General features: G+C 43.1%; 1 protein-coding gene across 1 annotated transcript in view; it reads left to right on the plus strand.

Annotated features, from left to right (window-relative positions):
* Positions 1-26,319, plus strand: part of COLEC12 (collectin subfamily member 12) — a 567,105-nt gene that overhangs the window by 461,774 nt on the left and 79,012 nt on the right. Inside the window, exons 6-7 of the mRNA XM_086965616.1 lie at positions 324-818; positions 18,487-18,623. Of these exons, the coding sequence (XP_086821742.1) occupies positions 324-818; positions 18,487-18,623 (632 nt within the window). The remainder of the gene's footprint in view (positions 1-323; positions 819-18,486; positions 18,624-26,319) is intronic.

Consider the following 26,319-nt stretch of genomic DNA (forward strand, 5'->3'; position numbering starts at 1 on the left):
TATAGGTGCCAAAATACGTCAATAAACCACAGGCCTGCTCTGCTCCACGACTGACTCCCACCTTATTGTTATGAGCTTTATAACCAATTTAATACCAATTAAAAATTAATGAGAGCAACTGAAAGCATATATACATGCCTGTGTCCAATAACAGTACCGCTGTGCTTTTACTGAACTCCAGTCTATTTAATTATACCATATTTAACCTGTTATGCCCTTATGTGTAACATTGTTTATTTGATAAACCAGTTAATGTATCTAATTTATCAGGATGCATCTAACAGACTAATAAGATATTGTGATCATTGCTCCTATCATTTCAGGTCCACCTGGTCCACGGGGCCCCAAAGGTGACAAAGGATCACCAGGACCCATTGGACCAACCGGCCTCAAGGGACAAAGAGGAGACAAAGGAGACTCAGGCCCTCCAGGGCCGGTAGGTGACAGGGGCCCACCTGGACCCATGGGACCACCAGGCGACAAGGGAGTCAAAGGCTCAAGGGGATCACCAGGTAACAAGGGTCCAAAGGGCTCAACAGGAAAGAATGGTCCGCCCGGAGAGAAAGGTGTACCAGGTCCACCAGGATTAATTGGAACAGATGGCATGCCGGGACCTCCAGGACCAATTGGATTACAAGGACTAACAGGTCAAGTCGGAGAACCAGGGCTTCCAGGGCCGCGAGGATTAACTGGCCCACCTGGAATTCCAGGCTTGCCTGGACCTCAAGGCCCTCCTGGCCCACCTGGACTGCCAGCTGTAGCAGGCCCACTTGCACTTCAAGGAGAATACACAACAGCTCTTTCACCCAAAGCTACTGGTGAGTCAAACCAATATGAAAGTTGCACAGTTTCTGTCTGAGCCAAAGTTTCATTCCAGTTATTTTCCAGTCTTCTTGATTGTAAGACTAAATAGTTTAAACTGCTCTGAACACCCAATCATGGGTTCACTGTCTGTAAACGTGGGGGTAGGGAGGCACAATGACGTCTCGTTTTTCACCACTGTGGCTGGAGATTCCTTGACTCTGGCATGCCAGAGTGATCCTTCTATGACAACCAGTCTTTTGGATTTCATTGGATTTTATGTGTGTAGTCCCTCTTCTCTTTTTGTAAATTGCTCACATTTTATCTATTTTAATGGTCTTTCCATTAATTTGTGACTCATTTGTAGGCAATGGACTACTAGAACTCACTTGAAAGACTTGATGTTTAGATTTATTTACCATCTGTTGTTTGGCTCTGTTCCATTTTATGTTAATTTTATTTATCGTTCTAACTTATGTGCATATTTACTATTTATATTGCCATCGGTGTTACTATCATCATGCCTCTGCTTTATTGGCCAATCCCCCACCCCACATTGGAATGAAGTCTTGCTCCTTGAAATGTACAACATAAGCCCAAATCATCTTCTAGCGTAGGAGAGATAAACCTGCACTGGTACTGATAGGTAGAGAATGTCCCCTGTAAACAGGCATGTATCTCTTGCCCTGAGAGCCAAACTACATATGAAACTCTTGGTCTGCCATTTATTTTAGCCAAAGCATCATGCTAAACTAACATATGCAGAAAGCCTTAGCGCTGTCATGTGAACTAAACGGACGCACTAAGCATCCCTTTTTAGGAGGCAGTGGACTACTGTCCATGGTGTGGGAAAATCACCTAAAGTGGTAGTGAAAGAATACTATGTTTTAAACTCAGTAGTGTGACAGGACTATTTTCTTGTGTCAGTGAGAGAGTGAGCTACTGTTCCCTCTTATGTAAAGTTCTGCTGTCATGTGAAAGCCAGACATTTCCATGCACTTTTACCCATGTGCGCGTCAAGTGTGTGTGTGGTGCAGGCAGTACATGTGTTTGTAATAGGACGCTGTGTATGTGTGTTGATGAATACTAGGAGCAGTGTGACCCATTTTGGAAGCTCTTGGTTTGGCATGACACAAGATGGATGGCAAGGATAACTTTCCAAAACAGTGCACATGTATTGTCTCTGTTCCTGTGGCTGGAGGGTGGCGACCCAGATACTGAAGTTAGTAGGATGGAGACAAGACTTCTTTTACAAATCCCACAAGGGACTTTTTAGAAGAGGACTCCTGACTACCTTTTTATGAGCACTGCCATTTGGTGGGTAATAGGGTTCAAGGATGGGATTGAAGCCTTCTTTCCTGTTCAAGGTGAGGATGTTTCTAGGCTAGGCCTGCCCATTTCTCTGACTGATTACTGCTTCAGAAAGGCTGATGACAGCCAGATGCAGAGATCTCACACTTCATTTTGCCCCTCTTAAGGGTACTCTTGCTTGGAACCAGTCCAATTTGCATTTGCTGTGAGGAACATCATTTTGCACAAAGTCCATGTCTGGTGAGCAAACTGGAAATGGCATTTGAAAGAGAACCAGTCCACACTAGCTCTGAAAGGTCATATATGGTATCCACATCATCTAGCCCTGCCAAGTGTCATGTATCTAGGGGCAGATTTACTTACAAGTCACGCAACACGTTGCAGCAAGGCAAGTTGCTGCGCTGCGTTGCATGAATGAGAGAGAACAGAAAAGCGCCATATGTACTAACAAATGATTCTTATCAGCTCTCTCCCTGTACTGGCTCACTTGAGGCTGCTAGCGCCAATGCAGGCACCCTTGCACCATGGTGCAAGGGTGCCTGCATTACAGATAAGATTGTTTTGTGCAGGAAGGCATGGCTTCCTGCAGAAAAACAATCCTTAGAATCATATTCCTCCTCATTACGCCTCACTTTGGAAGACATAGCTTGTTGATGCATTCCCAGCTTTACTAGCTTGTGGTAAATTTGGGAATGCGCCAAAGTCCATGGGTGGATGCATGGGAACGAACGCTCATGTTCCACCCATAGAACTTCCACCCTCAGGCTTTGTACTAATCATCTGGCATTTAGGAAATTGTTGAAAACTTTCTTGTTTCAAATGTAGCTCCTTTCTAGATCTTAAGAGCATTACTTTCTACCTGCTAGGTGAACCAAGCGCAGAGATACTCCTTCGGGAGTCGATTCCAGCGCTATATAAGCCTATAAATAAATAAATAGAACGCCTACCCAATTCAAGGTAACACAAGGCAGCACTGTGTGCTGCCTTGCAATAATGCAAGTAACTGTTTCAGTTCATTGAACCATAAAAGTACAGAATACAACTACTAAATACATATTAAAATGCAAACTAGGCTATTTAGATAAAAAACCGGAACAGGTCAATCAAACAAAATGAGTTTACACAATATTACACCCTTTGATACCTGGGCATATTCCTGCTGTGACAACCCTAAACAAGCATTTGCAATGCAATAGGTCTCGCATTAGGAAAGTTTGAGCTATTGGTATTGTAAATGCCAATTTTTTAATTTAGGTGTTTTGAAAATAGCGAAATTAAGAGCTTTGTCATTTACAATGCCAATAGTTATAACTTTCGCAAATGTGACACCTATAGCATTTGTAATGCAATATGTGTTGTATTTACGTGACTTAGATGTATTGAAATTACAAATAACAATTGATTTTAATTTTTTTTATAATTAATACTTAAATAAAAGTTATTGTAATTTATAATGGCAATAGCTTAAACTTTTGTAAATAACTTTAGTGAAGATTATGTTCAGTGTATTTTATTGTGACGAAAATCCAAGAACCGAAGAGAAATATTAACATCTTTTTGTGACATTTGTAATTAAGCTTGAAAAATTGAGAGAACATATTTGAACCAGTTGTTGTTGAATGGTTGCACAGATTGTTGCTGTGGTGACGCTGAGTGATTCTGTGGCGTTCAGTGATGCTGTTGTAGCACATAGTGATGTTGTGGTGCCCCTGAGTGATGCTGTGGTGGTGCTGAGTGATGCTGTGGTGATGCGATAGATAGAGTGAGTGCGATCGATAGATAGAGTGAGGGCGATAGATAGATATAGGGAAGGCGATAGATAGATAGAGGGAGGGCGATAGACAGATAGAGGGAGTGAGTACGATAGATAGATAGATAGATAGATAGAGTGAGGGCGATAGATAGAGTGAGGGTGATAGATAGAATGAGTGTGATAGATATAGTGAGTGCGATAGATAGAGTGAGTGCGATAGATAGAGTGCGTGCAATAGATAGGTAGAATGAGGGCAATAGATAGAGTGAGGGCAATAGATAGATAGAGTGTGGGCAATAGATAGAGTGAGGGTGATAGATAGAGTGAGGGCAATAGATAGAGTGAGGGTGATAGATAGATAGAGTGAGGGCAATAGATAAAGGTAGGGCAATAGATAGAACGAGGCCTAATGTGCCTATAGGTCAGAGATTTAATGAAGAGTGTATCTAGGCCCAAAAAGAAACCGAAAGAGATAGCAGGGAAGTCACAGTGCTGGCAAAGCTTGCAACTGATGCGAGAGGGGTTAGATTTGGTGATAAAACTATTGTGTGCATTGTAATATTGATGTGCAGTGATAGACAGGTACATGCAGGGTCAAATAGTACTAAGCAAATGGTCACTGTGTGAATTAAAAGGATTAAAATACCTAAGCTGTGCAATCCAACAACATAATATCTGCATCTAGTCTGCACATTTTCAGATTTTTACAAAAATCACATATTTACATTTCAATTCTGCAAAAAAAAAATTAATTGCAACATGTTATAAGACATTTGTTTAAAGTGCTAAATGTAACTTGAATATACCACTTTTAGTCTTTGTTTCTATAATTGCCCCCCCAAACCAGTATCCATAGCGATGTAATTCTCTTTCCATTGAATATTGCAGTGAAGTCAGAGGCAATACATTTGTTAATTTATACATATATGGGAAACTGTAACTTTAAAAAAAGAGGGTGCATATACTTTACGCAATAGATATAAATAAACAACTGGTTTTAACATGACAGTTATCACCTATTCATTTAGAAGGATCAACCTACTGCATGTTTACCTAATCAAACTCAATATACGAGGCATATCAAGAAAAAAAGTTAATAAGAATGAGGACACAACTTCTTAACTGTGATAGATCAATTGATCATCAAGGATGTGCGTGAGGGAGCGCAACCGCTCTAGACTGCGAATTAACCTTAGGCCAGAGAAGATGCAGAAAACAAACCATAATAGTCCGTATTTAAGCATGTTTCAGCAGTTTAGTGTGGAACAAGGATATACTCTTTAAGCAATGAATGAGAAACGTTTTATCAAAGAAAAGTAGTACGTTTAAAAAAAAACATCCGACAAATGTTAGCGGGAGTGGCTGCCATGGAGTAATGCAGCAACACTTACTTGTCAGTCGTGTGATCAGAGGTCTATCACGAATTAACCTTATGCCAGAGAGGATACAGTAAATAAAGCGTAGTAGAGAAAAAAAAGACACGTGGGCGGATAGGAGCCTGTGAGAACGCGCAGCGGAGATCAAAGAAAAGGAGCGGTGTATTCAAAGCTGTTACCAAGGAACAAGTCCACCGTCTAATTTGCAGTACCAAATCAGGATCTCCCCAAGATCCTTGCCCCCCGGCTATTCTTAACCTTATTCCAGAAGCCATCTCCCCTGCTTTGACCAACATTTGCAATGCTATGTTCATTACTGACTCATATCCCTCAGTCTGGAAAAAGGCTATCATTAAGCCACTCCTGAAAAAACCCACCCTTGACCCCTCCCTCCCATCCAGTTATAGACCCATCGCATGTCTCCCTTACCCAGCAAAAGTATTTGAAAAAGCTATGAATATACAACTTTCGAAATTCATAGATGAAAACAATTTACTGGATGAAACCCAATTTGGGTTTAGGCAGGGACATGGAACCGAAACCGCTTTAATAAAAGCGGCAGATGAAATAAGACTGACTTTGGACAAAGGAGGAGCGGCAGTACTAGTACTGCTAGATCTCTCCGCAGCCTTCGACATGGTCGATCATGCCACCCTGATCGACCGTGTCTCAGCAATTGGCATTCAGTATAAGGCCAAAGAACTTCTTGCCTCCTTCTTGGCCAACCGATCACAGGCAGTCAAAATGAGCCCTTTCACCTCCCCCACTTTCTCTCTTCCTTGCGGAGTACCACAGGGCTCCTCGCTAAGTCCGACTTTATTCAACATATATGTTTCAGACTTAGCGAGGGTGATTAAGTCTTACGGCATTGCCCTCACGACCTATGCCGACGATACCCAATTGGTCCTATCCGTACACAATGACGGAGCGACAATCACTGCAAACTTCCAAGAAGGAATGCTCGCAATCAGTTCCTGGATGTCATCAAACTGTCTTAAATTAAACTCTGATAAGACAGAGGTGATGACATTCGGGAAATTGGAACCTACCTGGTCCCCTCATTGGTGGCCTACGGAGATGGGACCTCCACCACAACCTGTCACCAAGGTTCGTAACCTTGGAGTTATCTTCGATAACAGACTCACTTTTCACCATCATGTTAACTCCGTAGTCTCCACTTCCTTCTTTACTCTAAAGAAAATCAAAAAACTTCTTCCATACCTTCCCATTTCAGCTGGCAAAACCTCAATCAGTACTCTGGTTTTTGCCAAAACCGACTACTGCAACGCCCTTCTTCTTAATGCCCAGGAGAAAGTTCTTAACAGGCTCCAGCTAGTACAGAATGCCTCAGCCAGAATCCTACTGGGCATTCCTAAGTTCACCTCCAGCTCTCCATATATCCAACAGCTTCACTGGTTCCCCGTTAGGATTCGTACAAAATTCAAAGCATTGTGTATCGCCTATAAAGCTGTTAACAACTTAGGCCCAAAATTCCTCAAGGACGCCCTCTGCCCGCTTGAAAATCCAAGAACACTTCGTTCCTCCTCAGCTCATCTGCTCAAAATTCAACAAACAAAAAAGGCCAATTGGGGTGACAGATGCTTCGTGATATCCACAGCCAGACTCTGAAACACACTCCCCCTTTCCATTAAAACGGCCTCAACGCTCATTAGCTTCAGGAAGAAATTAAAAACCCTGGCTTTTCCCACACTAAAATCTGCCATAGCTATCGTACTGTTTCTTTGAGCGCCAAGACCCCCGTGGGTAGTTGTGCGCTATAAAAATTGCCAAATACATAAACAAACATAAACAGCACCCATATGGAGAGTGAGGGGGTGTGCAGCCTGGTGAGCTGAATGCGTGTGGCAGCAGAGGAGGAGCGCGGGACGCGTGCACGAAGTGTCTGGTAACAAATGCAAGCTGTTGAGAATGCGCGTGATTGTGGCAGCTGTTGAGAATGCGCGTGATTGTGCTCACATGAACTGTACGCGATCCGCAGCTGGGTAGACTTTTCAAAAGCCTTACTATAAATCTCGCCTATCATCCCTACGGGATGGAATAGGCGAGACCTAAAAACCTCAGCGAAAGTCCTGGAAAATGAACTAGAAATGGGTCCGTTATGCCATCTGGAAAGTCTAAGCTGGTAACAAATTATTGTAGCCTTAGGAATACATGTATTAGCTTAAGATGGTCAGAGCAGAAATTCCTGATCATTTTTCCAGCAGTCTGCCATTAAACACAGTTAAAATACACATTTGGATAAAATCAATAAAAGCGAAAGAGCCTTCGGTTAGATACATGAAATAGTAAAACAAATATTAAAATAATTCCAAAATTGTTGTACAATGTAAATCATGACCATAAGATCAATACACTGTGTCCTCCTCTGATAGTTAGAGCTGCATTGCATTACAAAGTGGCTTTGCAGGGCTCAGTAAATGCCGAAAAGAATTTTGAGCCTGTGCTGCACCACAAACGCGACACAACCCCAACATAAACCCTTAGTAAATCTGCCCCCAAGGGTGTAAATAATGCAAAGGACAGTATTTTGTGCATCACTGCAAGGTCTGAAATGAGGCATGCATTAAGTTTGAGATTTACAGCATGTTTAGTTAACCTCTCTGTACCCCCTTGGAAGCACATCTTCCTCCTCATTTGGGCACTTGATTTTGGTACTATGCTTTCCTTTGCGGTCCACATTCGTGCTACTCACGCCCAATAATATTAGCCCCTGGAGCCTCAGTGGTGCTGGGGTCCCCCTCCAGTGCTTTGCACGTGCAGCGGGCCACTGGCCTGAGAGCTGTGTGGGGGGGGGGGCTGCTTTGTTTGCCCTATGTTGGCAGGGTATGCCCAAACGTGGGTCCCTTGCTCACTTTGCCATTGGATTCCACCTAGCCCGGCTGATATGGGGTGTTACCCCGAAACAGTTCCCAAGATGATTATTTCCAGTCTAGGGAAGACCTGACTTGGCAGTTTGGGCTGCATTGTTCCCGTGAGGCACAGGGTCAAGCCTGATTTGCATATAGCTGGGTCTGAACTGGGGTGGCGAAGTGAGCTAAAGAACGATGATGGATTCCATTCAGATCTGTGACAGGGGGTGGGTGTCTCTAAAGTATCAGTGCTCCATCCGTCGTCTCCTTGTGTTTTCTTTGGGGGGGCTCCATGTACTTTTCAGGCGTGCCCCCTCAAGTTTCGTAGTGAAACCGCTCATGCCAAATTGTTTGTTAACTACACCTGCTAGTGCTTGCGATGGAATAGGGCCTCATTTCAGAGTTCCTAGCGCACCATGAAAGGCCGCAGCTGGGGTGAGCATTCTCTGACTGTCACTAAGAGGCATCTGACAGTTTAGCCAAATCATTACAGTCAGTCTGGCTCCCGACAGTAAAATATCGAGCCAGATTGCGACATCCCTACCCCTTCACGTTTGGTTCTTTGCCCCTGATGACTTACATTTTGGTGGACAGCACTGTAGAAGGCTTCTCTCCTGTCTCAGCATTCGTCACCCCAATATATCCACCTCTCTTCTTGTCAGCCAGTGGACAACCATAATCATTTTGAAACAGGCGGCACATCAGCAGAGAAACTAAGTTTATCTGAGGAGGAGGAGCCCTGATCACAGGCGGATGGTTATTTATTGCAAAAAGCATGTTGATATAAGTGTGGGGTTGAGGAACTCTGGCATCGTTTGTAGACTGACTTCAGTTATCATAGTTGCCACGTGGCTGTATTATGTTTGACACCGTCACCCAGTCCTCTGTAAGGGTTTTAAACTAGCATTACTTTGCGCTTTGGATATTTAAAGTTAAGTCCTAATAGGAATAGACAAACTATAAGTGCGAGATTTCAATGCAATGTAGATTGAAAGGTCAGAACTGGTAGCAGTTGTTACACATAATAAATGGCCTTTTGCCAGCGAAATATTAGTAATTCAAATATAATTCTGATGTAGTCATGACAAGAAAGGGAGCTATAGGAAATGCAATAGTTAATGCTAAATGCCTTGCATTTCCAAGATACTTTCAATTTTTTGACAGCCACAGTTGTCAGTTACTCCAAAGCAATGCATAATATATAGGCCTTTGGGGACAGACATGTATTTTCTTTTACTAGGCGCGTGATGGTGGCAACTGTTACCATCAGGGTAGTCCTGAAGAGTCAGCACTGAAGTCAAAATCTGTTACAAGGATAATTGCTGCTGCTATTAAGACAAGTCCTAAACTATGGGGAAGTAATATCACCAAGCGTAGAGAAAATCCTGCAACTGGTGGATAAAATTCCACTGCTTGAGTCATTGATTACATTTGCAATACAGTGTCACCCAAAGTGCCACTCATGAGCCTGTGAAATATCTCAAATTAAGGCACTACAAACTTCCAAATGTTCCATTTAAGCAGACTAGACACTTGAAACCCCTGTTTATTGTGCTAATTCACTCAGCGTTCTTCAGTCACTTTTAGAGAGACAAGTTGAAAGATGCCAAAATTGTATTGTTTAGACTTACACATGCATGTGGCAGGTTTCATAGGCAGGCATATGTAGGGAAATAGAGGCTTGAGGTGCACGAGCAAAGCTGCTACCTGCCATATCAAGCTAGCCTCACCTCGTCCGTACAGCAGGTATGCGCAGTGGGTGCATGGGTGGCACACTGTCCCAACAGAGCACCCATCTACTTCCATCTGCGCCTGCATGTGGCCGGCCAGGAATAGCGGCCAACATCTATGCCAGTCTATTGAGACTTCTACTGCCCCCCTGGCCAGCAAGTTATTTTGATAGATGCCAGCTTACTTGTAGACCGCGCTGTGAGCTTCACGGATTCACCAGGTAGGATTCCAAAAATCATTTTCCACATTATTTTAACTGGTGAACGGGATATGTATCTCCCAATATCGCACTCTGATGTCCGGTTACGATATTGGGAGATACATATCCCGTTCACCAGTTATAATATTTCCTCGATTATATTGAGCCTGACACAAAGCACCTGTGTGTCGTATCCAAAACATACAAAGGTTTACCGTTAAAGATATCATTTACCCACAGAAAGCCTGACAAGAAGCGACTATGTGTCATATTTTAAACTTGTTAAGGCCTTGAAGAAGTCCCGTGTCACGCGGCTATCAATTCTGTGCTGTTTTTAATGAAAGAAAACTTGAATAAAGAATAAAAGGAGAACACTTTTCCCAGTATCTTGACTGGCAACGTGATTTATTTGGGAGACGCAATGTTCACATCGTTTGCGTTAAATTGTTGACATCTAGTATCACATATTGCAAAACAACAATTTTTCTTGGGCTTTAAATTCTGGATACAAATCTACATTAATAAGTAGTTTATTACAGCATTTGAGTGCAGAGCCATTTTTTGTCTTCTATGGTTTTAGGGTCCTTCCCTATCATTGGGGACGCAGGAGGGTCACGTCCCTGGCTCATTGCACCACACCTTTAATTGTGTTGCCACTACACTAGACTGACTGGTGCAGGTTCCTAATGCCTGGACCTTTCCCTGCTCTTTTGTAACACTTTGGATCATATCTGAACCTACAATGTGGTTTTGAGTATTTTATCCCTTTTTCACTGGTCTTGTTATGATCATTATATTACCAAATTCCTTATCTTTCTGCTGGACGACAATTTATCCTCTTAACAGCCAACTGATTTTGTTCTGTTTCGATAGTGGAGCAAAGTAAATTTGGCTGCCATGACCAACTTATACAAGGAATACAGTTTCCCAATGGAATACTTGTGGATTCTCAAAAGGTGGCCATCACCAATTGGCTTAGTGAAGCAATGACAGCCACGCCCCAATAAACTCAAAACGGGTCACAAAACATGCTGACTTTGCACCTGGTGTTTTCTGGGTCTTAACATTTCCAAAACTAAATTTCACCAGATTAATTTGGTGGTAGAATTACAATTACTCTGCCAAAGCTGTGTTTAATAAACACTTACCTTCTTACAAGCATTTTTTTTAAATAAAGCAAGCATATTATTGTAATAAGATCACTTACTCATTGCATGGGCAGGAAGCGTTTGAAGTTTTATAAGGGAGCTGCCTTATATGACCAGAATTTCTCCAGAGATGGCTCATACACTATGGCAATAAGAACTTTCCTGAAGCAACTGTTGCTATCTAATCAAATCCCACAACGTTTTCTTTCCACGTATTTCAAGAACATTTTTACTTTAACATTAGCCACTATTAATTCAGGGACATCTTTGGACTTTCCTTACTTTATTCTTTAATAACTTTCAGACCTCATTATTGGCATCCTGCCTTCTTTTTAAAAATTTTAAATTCCTCTCTCGGGTAATGCTTAGTTTTAAGTTCTGTTAAGGAGGAGGTTGTGCTTCGTCCACTGAAAAAAACTACTCTTAGATGTATTTACTCAATTCCCGTGCTAAGGTCATAAAAAATCTTTTGATTGAAACAAACATCTGCAGGAAATCAACTTTCTTGAAAGCTTTCAAGATGGTTTTTGTCTAGCTCATAATCTGAATCAGTTTCTCTATTGGTGTAGATGTTAATCAGGCCCATATCAAGGTACTGGTCCCCTAGGACCTCCTTGCAGCCTTCGAGATGGCAAACCACACCATCATACTCAACCCTATCATCGGAGCAGGCCTTGAGGTTAAGACTTTCAAAAGATTAAAGTATTTTTAACCGATCGCTCTCAACCAGTGAAACTTGCTGTTTTTAAATTCCAGCAAAACTCTGTCACTTGTAGGGTACCTCAGGATTAATCTCGATCTGCCCATCTATTTAATATCTATATGACCCTCTTACAAACATCTTAGCTATTATGGGTTTTAAAATTTACATATTTGTATGCTGACCATTCACAAAATTATATCGCTTAGACAACAATCCCTATTCCCATAACTTTTTTATACCACTAATGGTATTTATTTGAAAGCGTACGGGCAGCAATCTATTGAAAAAGAATGCAGATAAAAAGTTGTTCCAACTAGTTATCAAAGGCAAATCAGATCTCTGGCTTTATACATACTCCCCATATGTGGTTTCTTTACCCATTCTATCTTCTTCAGTGAAAAACTTGATAATGCTCTCTTCCTGCTTCTTTCAAATTAAAGTGCTTAGGAAACGGATTCCATTTCTGAGGGCAGATGGGAAAAGAGCATCTGTCACTTGGATCATTGAATCGATCGAGGCTGGACTAACTTGCCCTCTCTCCTTCTCTGAGCCAAATGCATGTTTGACTTAACCACATGGCTGCTGGGCGTTTTCCCCCCCCTGTGCTGGAAAATGCCATTTTAGTGGCACCATGACGAGCTCAGCTCGTCATCAGCACATGACACTCGTGGGTGATGACGAGCTGAGCTCGTCATCAGCATCGAAAGGGTTAATCTTTATTAATGTGTTATTGCAAATAGTCCATAACACATTTCAAACACCAGAGTCACTCCTACCTAGAAAAGCCATGCCCCTGCAGCCTAACAATACCTAATCTTTTCTAGCACCTCTATTAACCCCACCAACCATCTGCATGAACTCACATACCCCCCCTCTTTCTGTCCCACTAATGATCACATATAATTCTTCTTATTTTAATCTACCACAAAGAAACAGGCGTGAAAGCATGGATTGGTTTGCTTGAGTGGCAAACTAATCCCTATAACAAACAATAACCAGTAACACCAGTTTAATCACTAACCTTGGCACTGGAGCAGCGTGCTGCCCAGCTTAAAGAGCTTCAACACCTCGTCAGGGGTAGTAAGCACTATATACATTCATTTAGAATTACTGGGCCTGCAATCCACTTTACTATACAGATTTCAAGTGGTTCAAAATGTGGCAGTACAAGTGATCTCACCTCACCATGGAAGAAAACTCCTATCTCGACTGAGGCATTTGGAAATTTTCACTGGCTCTTTCCACCAGGTTTTTATCTTATGTTCACACACACTAATGCCAGACCTTGCTGGGGATGGGAACTAGAGGCACGGGGCCTAGGGGCAAGCCAGCCTCCACTCTACTATGTATACACAAAAATGGGCTGCCCCTAGTATGGGTTTCTACAGAGTTATCTTGAGATGCAGCACCATTGGGGGCATCTCATAAAAAGTTATGGACTGGCCTCACACACCGCCCCGTGTCATGCTTCATCATCGGCTGTCCTCGCCCTAAAAAAACTTTGTTTGATAGAGGGCGGGCATACACCTGGAGACATGGATGCACTTCTAAAGCTAAGTGATGGCCGTGAACAAGTGAAAAGTGATCTAAAAACCATTACATGGCCTTCTGGGCTGGCCGAGGAGGATGACTGGGAAGGCTTTGAGGACCCGCTTTCTCGTCAGTGTGATTCTGAGCAGGACTGTGTGGATGACGTGGAGGAGGCTGGGGGCCTCGATGTCTCCTCTGATACAGGGCTTGCCTCTCCCCCGCCCACTATGGAGGAATGCGCCTCGTATACGGTGGTGCTCTGTCGGGCTGCTGAGGTCCTTAACCTCGCTCTCCCCACGGTGACCCTGAAGACTAATCTCCTCACTGAGGTGCTGCAGCCGACGTCCACTTCTTCAGAGCCGCTGCTGCCCTTTAATGATGCCCTCACCGAAGTCTTGTTGGGCACTTGCTTACGGCCCACCACTGGGCCCCTGTAGATAAAAACGTCGCCAGGCGTCATCGCCCGGCACCGGGTGACCCTGCTTTTCTGACCACTCATCCTACACCTGAAAGTCTGCCAATTCATGTTTCTTCGTCCCAGAGTGCCTATCCCACAGCTCCCCCGGATAGGGACTCTTAAGAGATTGGAGCAGCTTGGCAAGAGGTCGTTCTATTCAACCAGCTTAGGACTGCAGTCAGTGAACACCGCATGCCGTCTGGGCCGCTATTCCCATGCAGTGTGGGATTCCGTGGCTGAGGTGTTGCCTCGGTGCCCGGAGGAGGTCCAGACTGTGCTGTCTCAGGCTGTGGCGGAGGGTAAGGACGCGGCTAGATTTGCCATTCCTTGTGGCTTGGACACCGCGGACTCCCTTGGTAGGGAGATTTCCACAACCATGTCGCTTCGGCTCCACGCCTGGCTGAGGTTCACTGGGTTCTCCCTGGACATTCAGAGCTCGCTCATGGACATGCCTTTTGACGGCAGTCGCCTATTTGGTGATAAGGCCAACACGGCACTGGATTGTTTTAAGGACTCTCGAGCTACGGCCAAGTCCTTGGGCCTTTCCACCACGCGACTGGCCACTTCCACGTTTCATTCCTTTCGTGGCCATGGCAGAGGCACCCCTGGCCATTCGTTCAGCCAGAAGCCTGCGCAGAACCAGACTCAGAGGGCACGTGGGCGCGGTGGCCGCCTCGGTGGCTCTGGGGGCCGGCGTGAGGTTTAGTCCACCTCCGCCCCTGCGACGTCTACCTCGAAGCCTTCCTAGTCTGAGCTTCGGGTCGCATCCCACGCCAGTGGATGGCAGGATTCACCATCACCTTCCCCACTGGCGTTCTGTCACTTCCGAGAAGTGGGTGTTGCAGCTCATCCGGAGGGGCTACTCCCTCCCCTTCGAGTCTACCCCCCGGCCATGTCTCTTCAGTTCCAACGCATGTCGGGGGATCACTTTGCGCTTCTCCAACAGTGAGTCGCTGCCCTCTTGGCCAAGGGGGCCATCGAGTGCGTTCCTGGGCCAGAAGTCTATTCGCCACCGAAGAGAACACGCAATGTCATAAGTTTCCAAGTCGGCACTCACTCGGCAACGCTTTTCGGCGCTAGTGGAGCTGCGGTCTGTTGTACGCCTTTCCGCCAATACCACTTCTGCCCAGAGTGCTGAAGAAGATAAGGCGCGACCGGGCCCAAGTCATTCTTGTGGCTCCGGATTGGGTACGAAGATACTGGTATCCCGAGCTACTCAGCATGGCGATCGATCCCCCGATTCGACTGCCTCTTCAGGAGGATCTTCTATCACAGCAGCAATGTGGATAGCAGAAGCTGAACCTGTCCTAAAAGACATGTGCTGACAAGCATCTTCCCAATCCGTCGTAGACCTAGAGCTTTGTGTGATAGAGGTGGAGGCGTGGAGCACATGTAACAACATAATGCACCCTTTTTTGAATAGATGCCCTATGAGGGCTGCTAGTGATTCTGAAGCTAACCCTAATACCCTAAACAAGGATTTTTACAGGACACTGAAACAAACAAATGACAAGCAGTGAGCTGGCTGTAAACCCACAAAGTAGATAACACAGGTCTCAAGAGCTCCACCTTAAAAAGTAGAGTAATATAAATAATGATGCTTAAATAATTGGATAATTTCTAACCATTTGACACCCCGCTGGGAAGTGTTCTTGGATCAATCCCAATAAGTCACTCAGCGACCCATTTACCATGGTAAAGTAACTGAAGGCACTTGGATTTGCCAGATGTACAAGTTTGACCCACAGAAAAGAGAAAAGGGAGTGATGGACTCTTAAAAGTTGCAGAGAAAGGGGTGACATATCAAAGTACCTTTCTTCTTTGTTGAGTTCACATATATTGAGGAGGTACACTTGGTGACACTTGTGTATTGTGGAATAGCTCTCAGAATATTGAGGTTAAAAAATAGCTGATCAGAGTACTTGTAAAGCGCGCTACTTACCCGTAAGGGTCTCCAGGCGCTGAGGGAAGGGGGTGCCGCTACTGCTCGAAGAGCCAGGTCTTGAGGAGTCTTCTGAAGGCGTGTAGGTCTTGGGTCTGCCATAGGTGGGCAGGGAGGGTGTTCCAGGTCTTGGCGGCGAGGTAGGAGAAGGATCTGCAGAAACAGTTTATCGATGCAATGAAAAGAGGTTTCAAGGTTTTTTGACTCTGCAACACAGTAGTGGGAATATTCTCCTAATGGACCTTTTGGCCAAATAAGAATATAATCAGAAATTATGCCAAGTGGCACAGAGAGGAACTTTGTGCCTATGTTGAGGTGGCACGGAGAGAGGTGGAATCCCTGAGGTGAGTGAGTAGTATTTTAAATTCTGGTTTTACTGGCGTCATAGCCTGCAGTATCTCAGAGATGCAGCAGACAGTAAAGTGCAAAAGTTGCTAGATGACCAAGAGAGAGGTGCCATTTTTGGTTAGGCAGTGTCTTTAATTAGGTAGTAGAGAGGTGGTGATAATAATTTTGCTGAGGTGCTTAACAGCGGTTGAAGTGCAGTAAAAAAAAGTATGGGAACTGTGATGCTGCATGCAATGGGGGCGCAGGGGCAGTGAGCTCGGGGTGGGGTCAGAGGTTTTGCCAAAAAAACTAAATATTCTATACGTTTTTTGGGTCTTTCAACATCAGGTAGCTACATATAAAATAGTGTCCTGCATAAATTAAAAAATATTACAAAAAGGTAATCAGTGGCAAATGCACTATAGTATATTATGAAACCTCTATTAGTTAATGCCTGGCAGAGGTCTTGGTTAACCAGAGAGCCACAGAATTAAATCTTTGTTGGTGTAGTGGAGAATAATGACGTGTGCTTTTTAGTGCTACAAGGTCCTATCCTGTGACAGAAAGCACTGTGATGCAAGTAATTATTTAACGTTTCATTACACGCAGTATAAGATAGACTGCTGCAAAATGCGCAAAAAGGTGTAAGATAAAATGGTGCTTCCAAAATATGAATTTTAGTTCTATCCAGATTATACGTACATTTTTTGTAAATAACTGTCTATTAAAAGCAAGTATTTCACAGCTCAGTTGGTAACTCCCTTGAACTACCACTCCAAAAGAGTAAATCTTTGAGATCACGAGCTTCAAGTGATTCCATCAATTAAAGCCAGTACCGAATTCCAACCAGCCTTTACATTTGCACACATTTACGTTTCTTCCAGGCAGCAGACACCCTGGCGGAAGACTTGTTTATTGTTTAGCTGTCTGGCCCTCCCTCGGTATCACAGCACAGGAAACTCTCTAAATGACACTTTAGCCGAAGCATTTAAACTATCGGAAAAAACGCCCCGGACAGTTGTCTTTTCACAAAAAGTAGGGGAACTGTTTCTCATAAATTAAAAAAGTATGAGCACTCCGTGCCCCTTCGATCCTGCCCATTTCGACCTCTAGTGCCAAATGATAGATTTGGTGAAGTAGAAGGAATGAAGAGGCTTATTTCACTAATTTTTAGAGAGGAAGTTTGCACTTTTGTTCAGGTAGAGAAGATGTCATCTACAGTGATATTTCTGAGATAGTAGCAACATATTTGGTGAGTTGGCAAAGTAGGATGTGCTATTTTGCTTCTTGTGGAAAAGGGAGCAATGGAATCAAACTTTGCAGAGATATGGTTGACATATTGGACTAACTGGCTTCTTTGTTGAGTCACTAGATATTGAGGGTGTACACTTGGTGACACTTATGTATTGTGGAATATATTTCACAATATTGAGTTTAAAAATAGCAAACTGCAACAATATCGACTGTAGAATATTGTCAACCACTATGTCTTCAAGCAGTGCTTAATCTGTCAAATAAAAAGTGCAAGGAGACAAGGTATTTCTCAGGACTCCTAAGCTTGAACCACAAATGGTCCCTGCCAGTGCTACTAAATATCAGTACTAATGATACCAACTTACCATTACAGTCCTATGAATGTGACAATTTGGACTATACTAGGTGACCCAAAGTTATAAGAATAGCCTGAGTGCCCTGGTATAATTATTATTTTTTTAAAGCGTATTTTGGATTTGTAAACACTTGGCTCATGCTTTTTTTTAAAACAGACTGACAGTGCCACCGTGTGGTAGACTAACATAAATATGGTGTTACGGAATAAGTGCTAGTGTCAAGGCCCGACAAACAATGGCACAAATTAAGCAGTGTTAGTTAAATATATATTAGAGATGTACGTGCAGAAGAAATATTTTTTAAATTACAACCTTCTCATCTTGTTATATATATATATCCTGAAAGTACATGTCGACATTTCCATCGCCACATCTACTTACCTTGCTGATATTGTCAAGCAATTTTATGTATATTGTCAAGGCAAGTATGTGGAGTTATGGTATGTATAGACTTACCTATATAATATATGTGTACTTTATTAATACTGTGTTAATTGATATTCTGCAATAAGTATTTGTTACATCTAGATGTTAAAATCTTATTTTGTTTGTACTATCCCAGATTGTGTGCGTTATGGCTCTTGTAAAAACTTGCTTAGATAGAGAAACTAACTAGGGGGACAGAAAATGTATCTACGTTGATAGTTTCTGCATATTTTATTCACTAATGTTAGTTTATGTGCATTACGGGCCATTGCAATATTAACAGAATATATCAATTATTTTAGGTTGTCCTGCTGAGTGGAAGAACTTTGCCAACAGCTGCTATTACTTTGAAACAGTAGATGAGATATATGAAGATGCAAAGCAGTCCTGTGAGGAGCTATCTGCAGTATTAGTCATTATAAATAGCAAAGAAGAACAGGTACCTATCTCATTTATGATTTTCAGCGGTAGCTGTAGTAGTGACCTTGCTATTTCTGAAAGGCATCTTACTGACACAAATACTTGTTTGTTGCTTTTGTATAATGTTAACATGTGACTTGTCATATTCTTTTTACAATCTGATTGATTCTTCACTTGTTAAAGCAGCTCTTGCAGTTGATCATCCCATAACAGGCCAGCAACTTTTTTGTACATCTTTAGTATATGCTCATATGTAGTTGGTAGTGGTGCTGTTCAGAATCTAAGGGGTTTGTTTATGAGAGGGTTGTATCACGTATGCACCACGCAAACCTCTAAGTCAGATTTTAAAGCCACGCAAAGCCCCTTTGCTTGGCTGTGAGTGGCTTCAAAAATCTGGAGTACGCAGCATAGTTTGCTGCCTTGCCTACCTCTGCCTGGGAAGGCGTTCCATGTCATTGCATGGTTGTTCCCACACATATCCAATGGATTTTAAAACATCCTCAGATTTACAAGAACTTGTAAACCTGGGGATGTGCCAAAATCGTACACCTTCCCACGGAGACATAGCGAGGAGAAATATCTCTGTTCATCCTCTTTCTATATGGGCTGCTTTTTTGTGGAGGAAGGTATTCCTTCCTGCACAAAAATAATCCTGAATACAATGAGGGCATCTTTGCACCATGCTGCAAGGGAGTCTGTGTTGGCGCTAGGCTGCTAAAAGTGTGCAAGGGAAAGGACAGGGATGCACCATATTGCCTTAAATATGACGCATTCCTGCCCTTTCCCTGTCATGCAGTGCAGCACAGTAAGGTGGCTTGCTGCGTTGCACTGCACTTCACTGCACTGCACTGCATCACAAGCTCATTAATGAGGCCTAATACCTTACAGGACTCCCAAAGGCGGCAAGCAGTGGTTTGCCCCTTGAAGGAAAAGGATCCAACAACAAATATGTGCGCCAACATTAAATAATACACAAAAATATTGGGTGCATTTCTTTTGACAATAACGACTTACCATGCCGACAAAGTGCCTTGTGTTGCATTGGAAATCGAGTCAAATGTAGAGAGGGGAAGTGGGAAAACGAATGGGCAAATGGAAATAGAAAACGAGCAAAGGGAAGTTGAAGATGGAACATGGCATAGGAAGGGGAGGGGTGCTCACTGCTTGGAAGATGGAAGGGGAAGATGGCGCACTTGTGCCAGATGGCTCAGAAATATTTACAACAAGGGGTGGTGAGGGACAGAGTCTCTGAATTAAGCAGAAAGCTCTCACCCAGTCAAGAGATCAGGGCTAGATCCAACACCGTTTTTTAGCTCACTGCACCATCCCAGTTTCAGAACCTGGCTGTATGCAAATTAGTCTGTTCCTGTCCCAGTGCATGATGGGAACAGGGCAAACCAAACTACAAAAGCCAATTCTTACACTGGGAAGGAAACAAGCTCCCGGGGACCGGTTTCTGGCATTACAGCCGTCTTCGGCCCGGTTTGCTTGAATCCTGATGGTGCAATGAGCAAGGGTCTCACATCTGAGAATACCCTTCCACGCTTAGGGTGGACAAAAATATTTACAACAAGGGGTGGTGAGGGACAGAGTCTCTGAATTAAGCAGAAAGCACTGGGCCAGGGACAGACTGATTTGCATATAGCCAGGTTCTGAGCTGGGATGGGGCAGTGAGATAAATAACGGTGATGGATCTTTGGACTGGGTAAGAGTGGTCTGCTCAATTCAGACACTCTGTTCATCACCACCCCCTTTTGTGAATCGATTTTGGCCACTATAGGTGTGGCAGGGTATACTCAGACATGAGTCCCTTTCTCACTGCTCCATCAGGATTCAAGCAAGCCGGGCCGAAGACGGCTGAAATGCCAGAAACCGGTCCCCGGTAGCTTGTCTCCTTTCTGGTAAAGAATTGGCTTGGTAGTTTAGTCTGCCCTGTTCCCATGATGCACTGGGCCAGGGACAGACTGATTTGCATATAGCCAGGTTCTGAGCTGGGATGGGGCAGTGAGATAAATAACGGTGATGGATCAAGCCCTGATCTTTGGACTGGGTAAGAGTGGTCTGCTCAATTCAGACACTCTGTTCATCACCACCCCCTTTTGTGAATCGTAGATGGCTCAGAAATAGCATGAGTGTTATTTGCAGACAATGACCTCGACCCTCTTTGACGAGAACATCTGTAGGATCAGACTGTCAACAAGTTCTAATCAGAAAGGCCACATCCAGTTGCCCTCTGTGTTAGTGATGAGTGATACACCTATCAATGTGCTGGGGCTATATTAAGAAGAGTGACCCAAATACCTTCCACTACGTGCTCATATAATCAGTCTCATTAAGGAGCGTCTGGATCCGTGTATTCCAGCGCAACCTCTTCCAAGAGCAGCTGCATCTGGTGCTTCCTTAGTCAAGACAACGCAGCATGGCCCAGTAGCAGCACTGCCTAGTAGCAGAATGGCCTGACACCACACTGCAGAGGCCATTGGCAACAGACCTGACCACCTCCTCTGTGGCCATTATCACAGGAGTACAGCTGGACACCTCCAAGCATCATCGCACGACACCCCTGGCACCCCACTGAAGCATTCATTAGAATCCTCCTCAATACTACCAACTAACCATTCACAACAGCACTGCTTGGTGCCCACTGAACCAACAAAGGACCCCCACCGTAGAAGCTGTCAGCCAGAATTACATCAAGAAACCCAAATGAAAGAATAGAAATTTCACAGAACACTCCAAAATGCTGTTAATTATCTAACAGTGAGGCACACCAAGGGTGTTGTAGTAGGGCTTTCTGCAGGACCCTGCTTAGAAATTAAACAGTCTTCTAGCGGTCACTACTGGGGTCAGATGTGTACAGCTCTCCTGGTAGGAACAGAGGGTCTTAGAACAAGCTGCGCTACTTCGAATAAGATGCACCAGATTAGAAAGTTGCAAAATATCAAAATCTTCTTACAGGAGCCATCCCTGTACCCATAATGAGCTCCATTTTATTCATTTTACCTCGTGCCAGCCATCAATGCCCCACGCAGTCCGAGCAGTGGGCGTGGATTGGGGATCTAGAAGGAGCCCCAGTCTCCATTTAAGGAAGGCACAGCTTCCCCCAGACATGTATAAGTCCCCTGGGGAGTGACCACCAGAACTTTTTTGCCCCATTCTATATGTCAAAAGCAGCTCTAGCTGGTGACGGGCACCCGCAAGGAGCTTGGTTTTCAAGGCTACCTGTCTGTAACCTGCCACATCCCAGGGCATCGCAGAGCCCTCGTGTGGCACCGCAGATGGGACAGTCTTAAACAGCATCTGTTCCACCCTGGCACCAGGTGTTCCCTGCCACCGGACTCCCATTGTCAGGACAGCACGCATGGCTTGGTGCCATCCTGGTATCTCGTAGGGCCCGAGGGCACAGAGGACTCCCTGTCAGTCATGACTCCCGTGTCCTACCCTTAAACCTCAGTGTTTAATAAAGGAGACAGTTCAGCTAGCACCGGATAACAACTTGATGCAGACCGTCTGTTCTGTTTTCATATCTCGTCATGTGGGTGCTTTAAAAAGCGCCTGAGTTCTGCTTTATGCTTCTTCTTAGCGCTCCGATGTGTTCTAAAATAAAAAATACAAATTAATAAACTGCTGTCATTAACAGCACTAGACAGGCCAAGGCCACTGGCATGGCACGAAGCCCACGTGAACCGAGTGCAGAGAAGCTTGTCATTGCCACCTCGCCCTCTCTCGTCCCCAAGTCTACCTGCAGAGACATGAAGACATTCCTACCTGGGAGGCTGCCCATCGCCTCCTTGCTGGCACCACAGCTGGCAGGTCGCTCGTTACTGCGGGGAATGAGATTTTAATATCTTTTATGATCAATTTGATAACTTATCTCATTCGACAATTTTGGATCGATTGGTTTCTGTCATTGAGTAAAAGACAAACCCCTGCATAGGTTAGATAAACCCCATTAACTGACAACACTCTGAAGAACCACTTACAACTGATAAAGTTTAAAAGGTTTAATATAAAATTAAGAAAAGTTGCATATACAATCCTCTCAGGATCAAATTCATCAAATATACAGGAACCAATAGGAACATATATTCCCTAAAGAACCTCAGTCTACAAACGAATACAATTAAAGTCAGTTCCAAAATCAGCAAATTAAAAAGCATCGATATGAAGTGGTTCTTCTGCGTCTTCTACAGAAAGAGAAAAATAATCAAGTTAAATCTGTCCCTACTCTATACTAGGTGACATCCCTACTTCGCAAGTTTCTAGAACCCTAAAAAGGTGTCAGCAGTTGACTCCCTAAGAAGTTCAACTCTCTTAGCCTCTAAAGGTAACTTAAGTTCAAGAAGCAGTACCCTTTCTGCCTACCCATCCGCTCTTCTAAGGGTCCTCGGCCTACTGCTCCCTTGCACTCTGATCTCTCTCAGCGCTTGCTCCTAACTCTCAGGCCATCTGTCTCTTCGCTCTTGCTTCTCCCCTCCCCGGGGTGCTGTCCCTAAAATACACAATCACAGTGTGGATGGAACGCCCCTTCGACGCCCACCACGGACTTTCCCCGTGAGGTCATCTTCTAGCTCTTTCCATGGCTTCGTCTCTTCGCCGTCCGTTAAGTTGACCTTTCTCCTTAGACGCCATCTTCGTCTTCTTGCTGGTGACTTCATTCAACTTTACCTTTGACACTTTTGGAGCAAAATCTATCACCTTATCAGAACTTTATTCTTTACGACTATGATTGTAACCCTTCTTGGTCCTGTGAATGGTCATTTCAAACAAGACTCAAATTCCAATCGTCTCCCATCATGTTTAGGCAATAAACTTCATCCGACATTTGTCACCTTAAATCTAACAAGAACTAGACTCTTTGGCTCGCACATTCAAGTGAAGGCTATTCACGACTCCTGTGAGCCCACTAAATTACCAACAGCAGACTACACTCCTGCGAACCCTTGGTCTGTCAGGTTATAATCACAAATGACCTAAACTCTTCTAACATTCCTACCAACTTCTTCTACACAGTATAACCTTTAACATACATTTATATATGATCGCATTTAGCAAATCCCTTGCTCATATGTGAATACATTTTACATAGAATACAATTACGTAGAATATAATTTTATATTCTCATTTGTTACATCGTTATGTGTATGCTCTCTGCACATTTCTCCATGTTACATTTCTCGCCGTTTCTGCATTTAAAGTTACACACGTACATGAATTCTACTTTGCACGTTCTTCTATTCGTAAGCATTTCTACATTAGCCCACTATGAATGCGGGCCTTCTAAATCTAATACATTCTAAAGTGAATACAGTTACATTTCCTATATTACTTTGGTTACGTCTGTTAACTTTATGCTATAAGCGTCAACTTCACGTTCGATATACATTTCATTCCTACGTTTATACAATATACTTCTAAATATGACTCGGATATACATTTTATTCAAATTGCGCTCTCTCAGTTCCCCCCTTTGATGACCTTTAGGAGTCATCACTAAATGCAATTTGAATATCACCTTTAAATAGAACTAGTTACATCATTCCCTCTTTTCATCATTTCAAGTGCTCTCAAGCTTTTATACTGTTGATCTCATAAGGCAGCTAATCTCCTTTCTTGTTCTCTCATAGACCTTTGTAACCGGTTCGTCCTATACCATTTATATAGTTTCACAAATCCTAACAATGCGATTATACAAATTAATACTATTAATACAGGTTTTAATATATACCATACTATACTTTTACCAAGGTTAGCAAACCAACTTCCAACCTTTCCTACTCCATGACCTACTTTTTCCCAAACATTTATTTTTGTCATATCTTCTATTTCTTGATGAATCTGTGTAATGTTTCTTATGACCTTCTCAAGTGGTTTTGAATTATCAGGAATATAAGTACAACATTCCTGGACCTTCAAAGCCTTGCAAACTCCGCCTTCTTTTGCTAATAGCACATCAAGAGCAAGTCGATTCTGAAGAACCATTGCTCTAATCGATTGCATCTCACCTTCTATTAGCATTAATGACCTTGCAGTACTTGCAGATAATCTGTCTACAACTGTAGCTAGTCTCCTGATCTTAACATCGTTAAGTATTAAACCTAACATAGGAAACATCGCTCCAAATACGTCTCCTACCACTTCTGCATCTCCTACTTCTCTTTTCGTTCTTGTCGAAGCCTTTCCTTCTATGATCGCTAAATCCTTTGCATGGTATATTTTGGGGAAGACAATTGCCAAGTAACACGAACCATACCAATTGTCAGGCAGTTTTACATAGGCATTTCTTCCACATACAAAATATACATTAGGAATCACTTGCATCTCCTTCATGAAATCCTTCGTATAGTACTCTAATCGAAAAGCATGTTCGCAATTTACTTCACCTACAAATACACTCTCATAATATGTCTTGCTTCGAGTTAAACATAACTTTCCTTTCTGCGTTCTATCCAATGCTATTGGACCATTGCTCCCTTTCTTTTTATGTGCCTTCTCTTCTTCTGTCCAATCAGTTTTCCACTGTCCTGACATTTTTAGAATCTTCTGCCTTCTGTATCGGTCATCTACTTGTCCTATAAACTTTTTCTCAATCTCTGACACCCTGCAAGTCAAATTATTTCTGCGTGCGTATGATGTATCTAGTGTATTCCAAGGAAGAAAGAATTTGGCTAGTCTATCCTCCTTTTTGTAATAGTCCCACTTATTCATTTGCTTATAATTCGGAACTTCAGGCAGTACCGAATCATAATTTGAAAAGTAGTACTCAAATCCTTCTCTACCATAAAATATACTAAGCAGTAAACTACATGTTATCCCATAAGTCAATGGGAGATGATGATATCTAATGCCCTCATCTACAGAAGCCGGCATTTGCATACAAACGTAGCAATCTTTGGCCTCCATGGCATCGATATATTCGTATAACAGTTTAGCATATGCGTTTGACCTAAAGTTTCCCTGCGACTCGTCTACATGTAATCTACGAGCTTCATCTGCCAATAACGCCTTTTCACGGATAACATTGCTCTCCTCCTTCTTCCCATCAAGAGCAGGTTTCAAAGTCGTTACAGGCTTAACATCTGCTATTTCTTTATCAGTTTCATGTCCTATTATGTATGATATTGTTACGACTGTAATTATGAGAAATAATACTACTGCTATAAGTGTACCTATTATACATTTAACTTTTCGGTTTGGGTTGCCGTTCTCCATGTTACCAAAACAGCGTAACTCTTTCCTTTGCGAAGAAGTTCAACAATGTCTCTTTATTTGTAACAACAGACAACCCTAACCCTTCTCCGTCCTCTAAATGTAATCCCTAATTTTATTCTTCTTTCCACTCGGCGCTAGGTTATCTTCTTCTTTATAACTTATATACAAAAAGTCTTTATACATCAACAATTATTCTCGTACCTGCAGCTCTCGCAACAAGTTCCAATAATTCAAAACAAATGACTTTTTCTTCTTCTTCCGGAATTTGATGACCAAATGTTGGAAATTGTAATCTGTTTAGCACTAAATCTTTAATCCGACTCAAGTATGGGGGTATGGGAAGTGTGAAAGTCAGTAATCCCTCAGTCTCGAGTCCAGGAGTCAACATCCATATCTCCACTGCCACAAATGGATCGAGATCGATTACTTTCACGTTCTTCACTCTCCCAGATTTCTGTCCCCAAGACATCTGCTAGATAAGTCCACTCTGGGGTGGCGTACCT

The sequence above is a fragment of the Lissotriton vulgaris genome, chromosome 4_1 (genome assembly GCF_964263255.1).
Source record: "Lissotriton vulgaris chromosome 4_1, aLisVul1.2, whole genome shotgun sequence".
NCBI lineage: Eukaryota > Metazoa > Chordata > Amphibia > Caudata > Salamandridae > Lissotriton > Lissotriton vulgaris.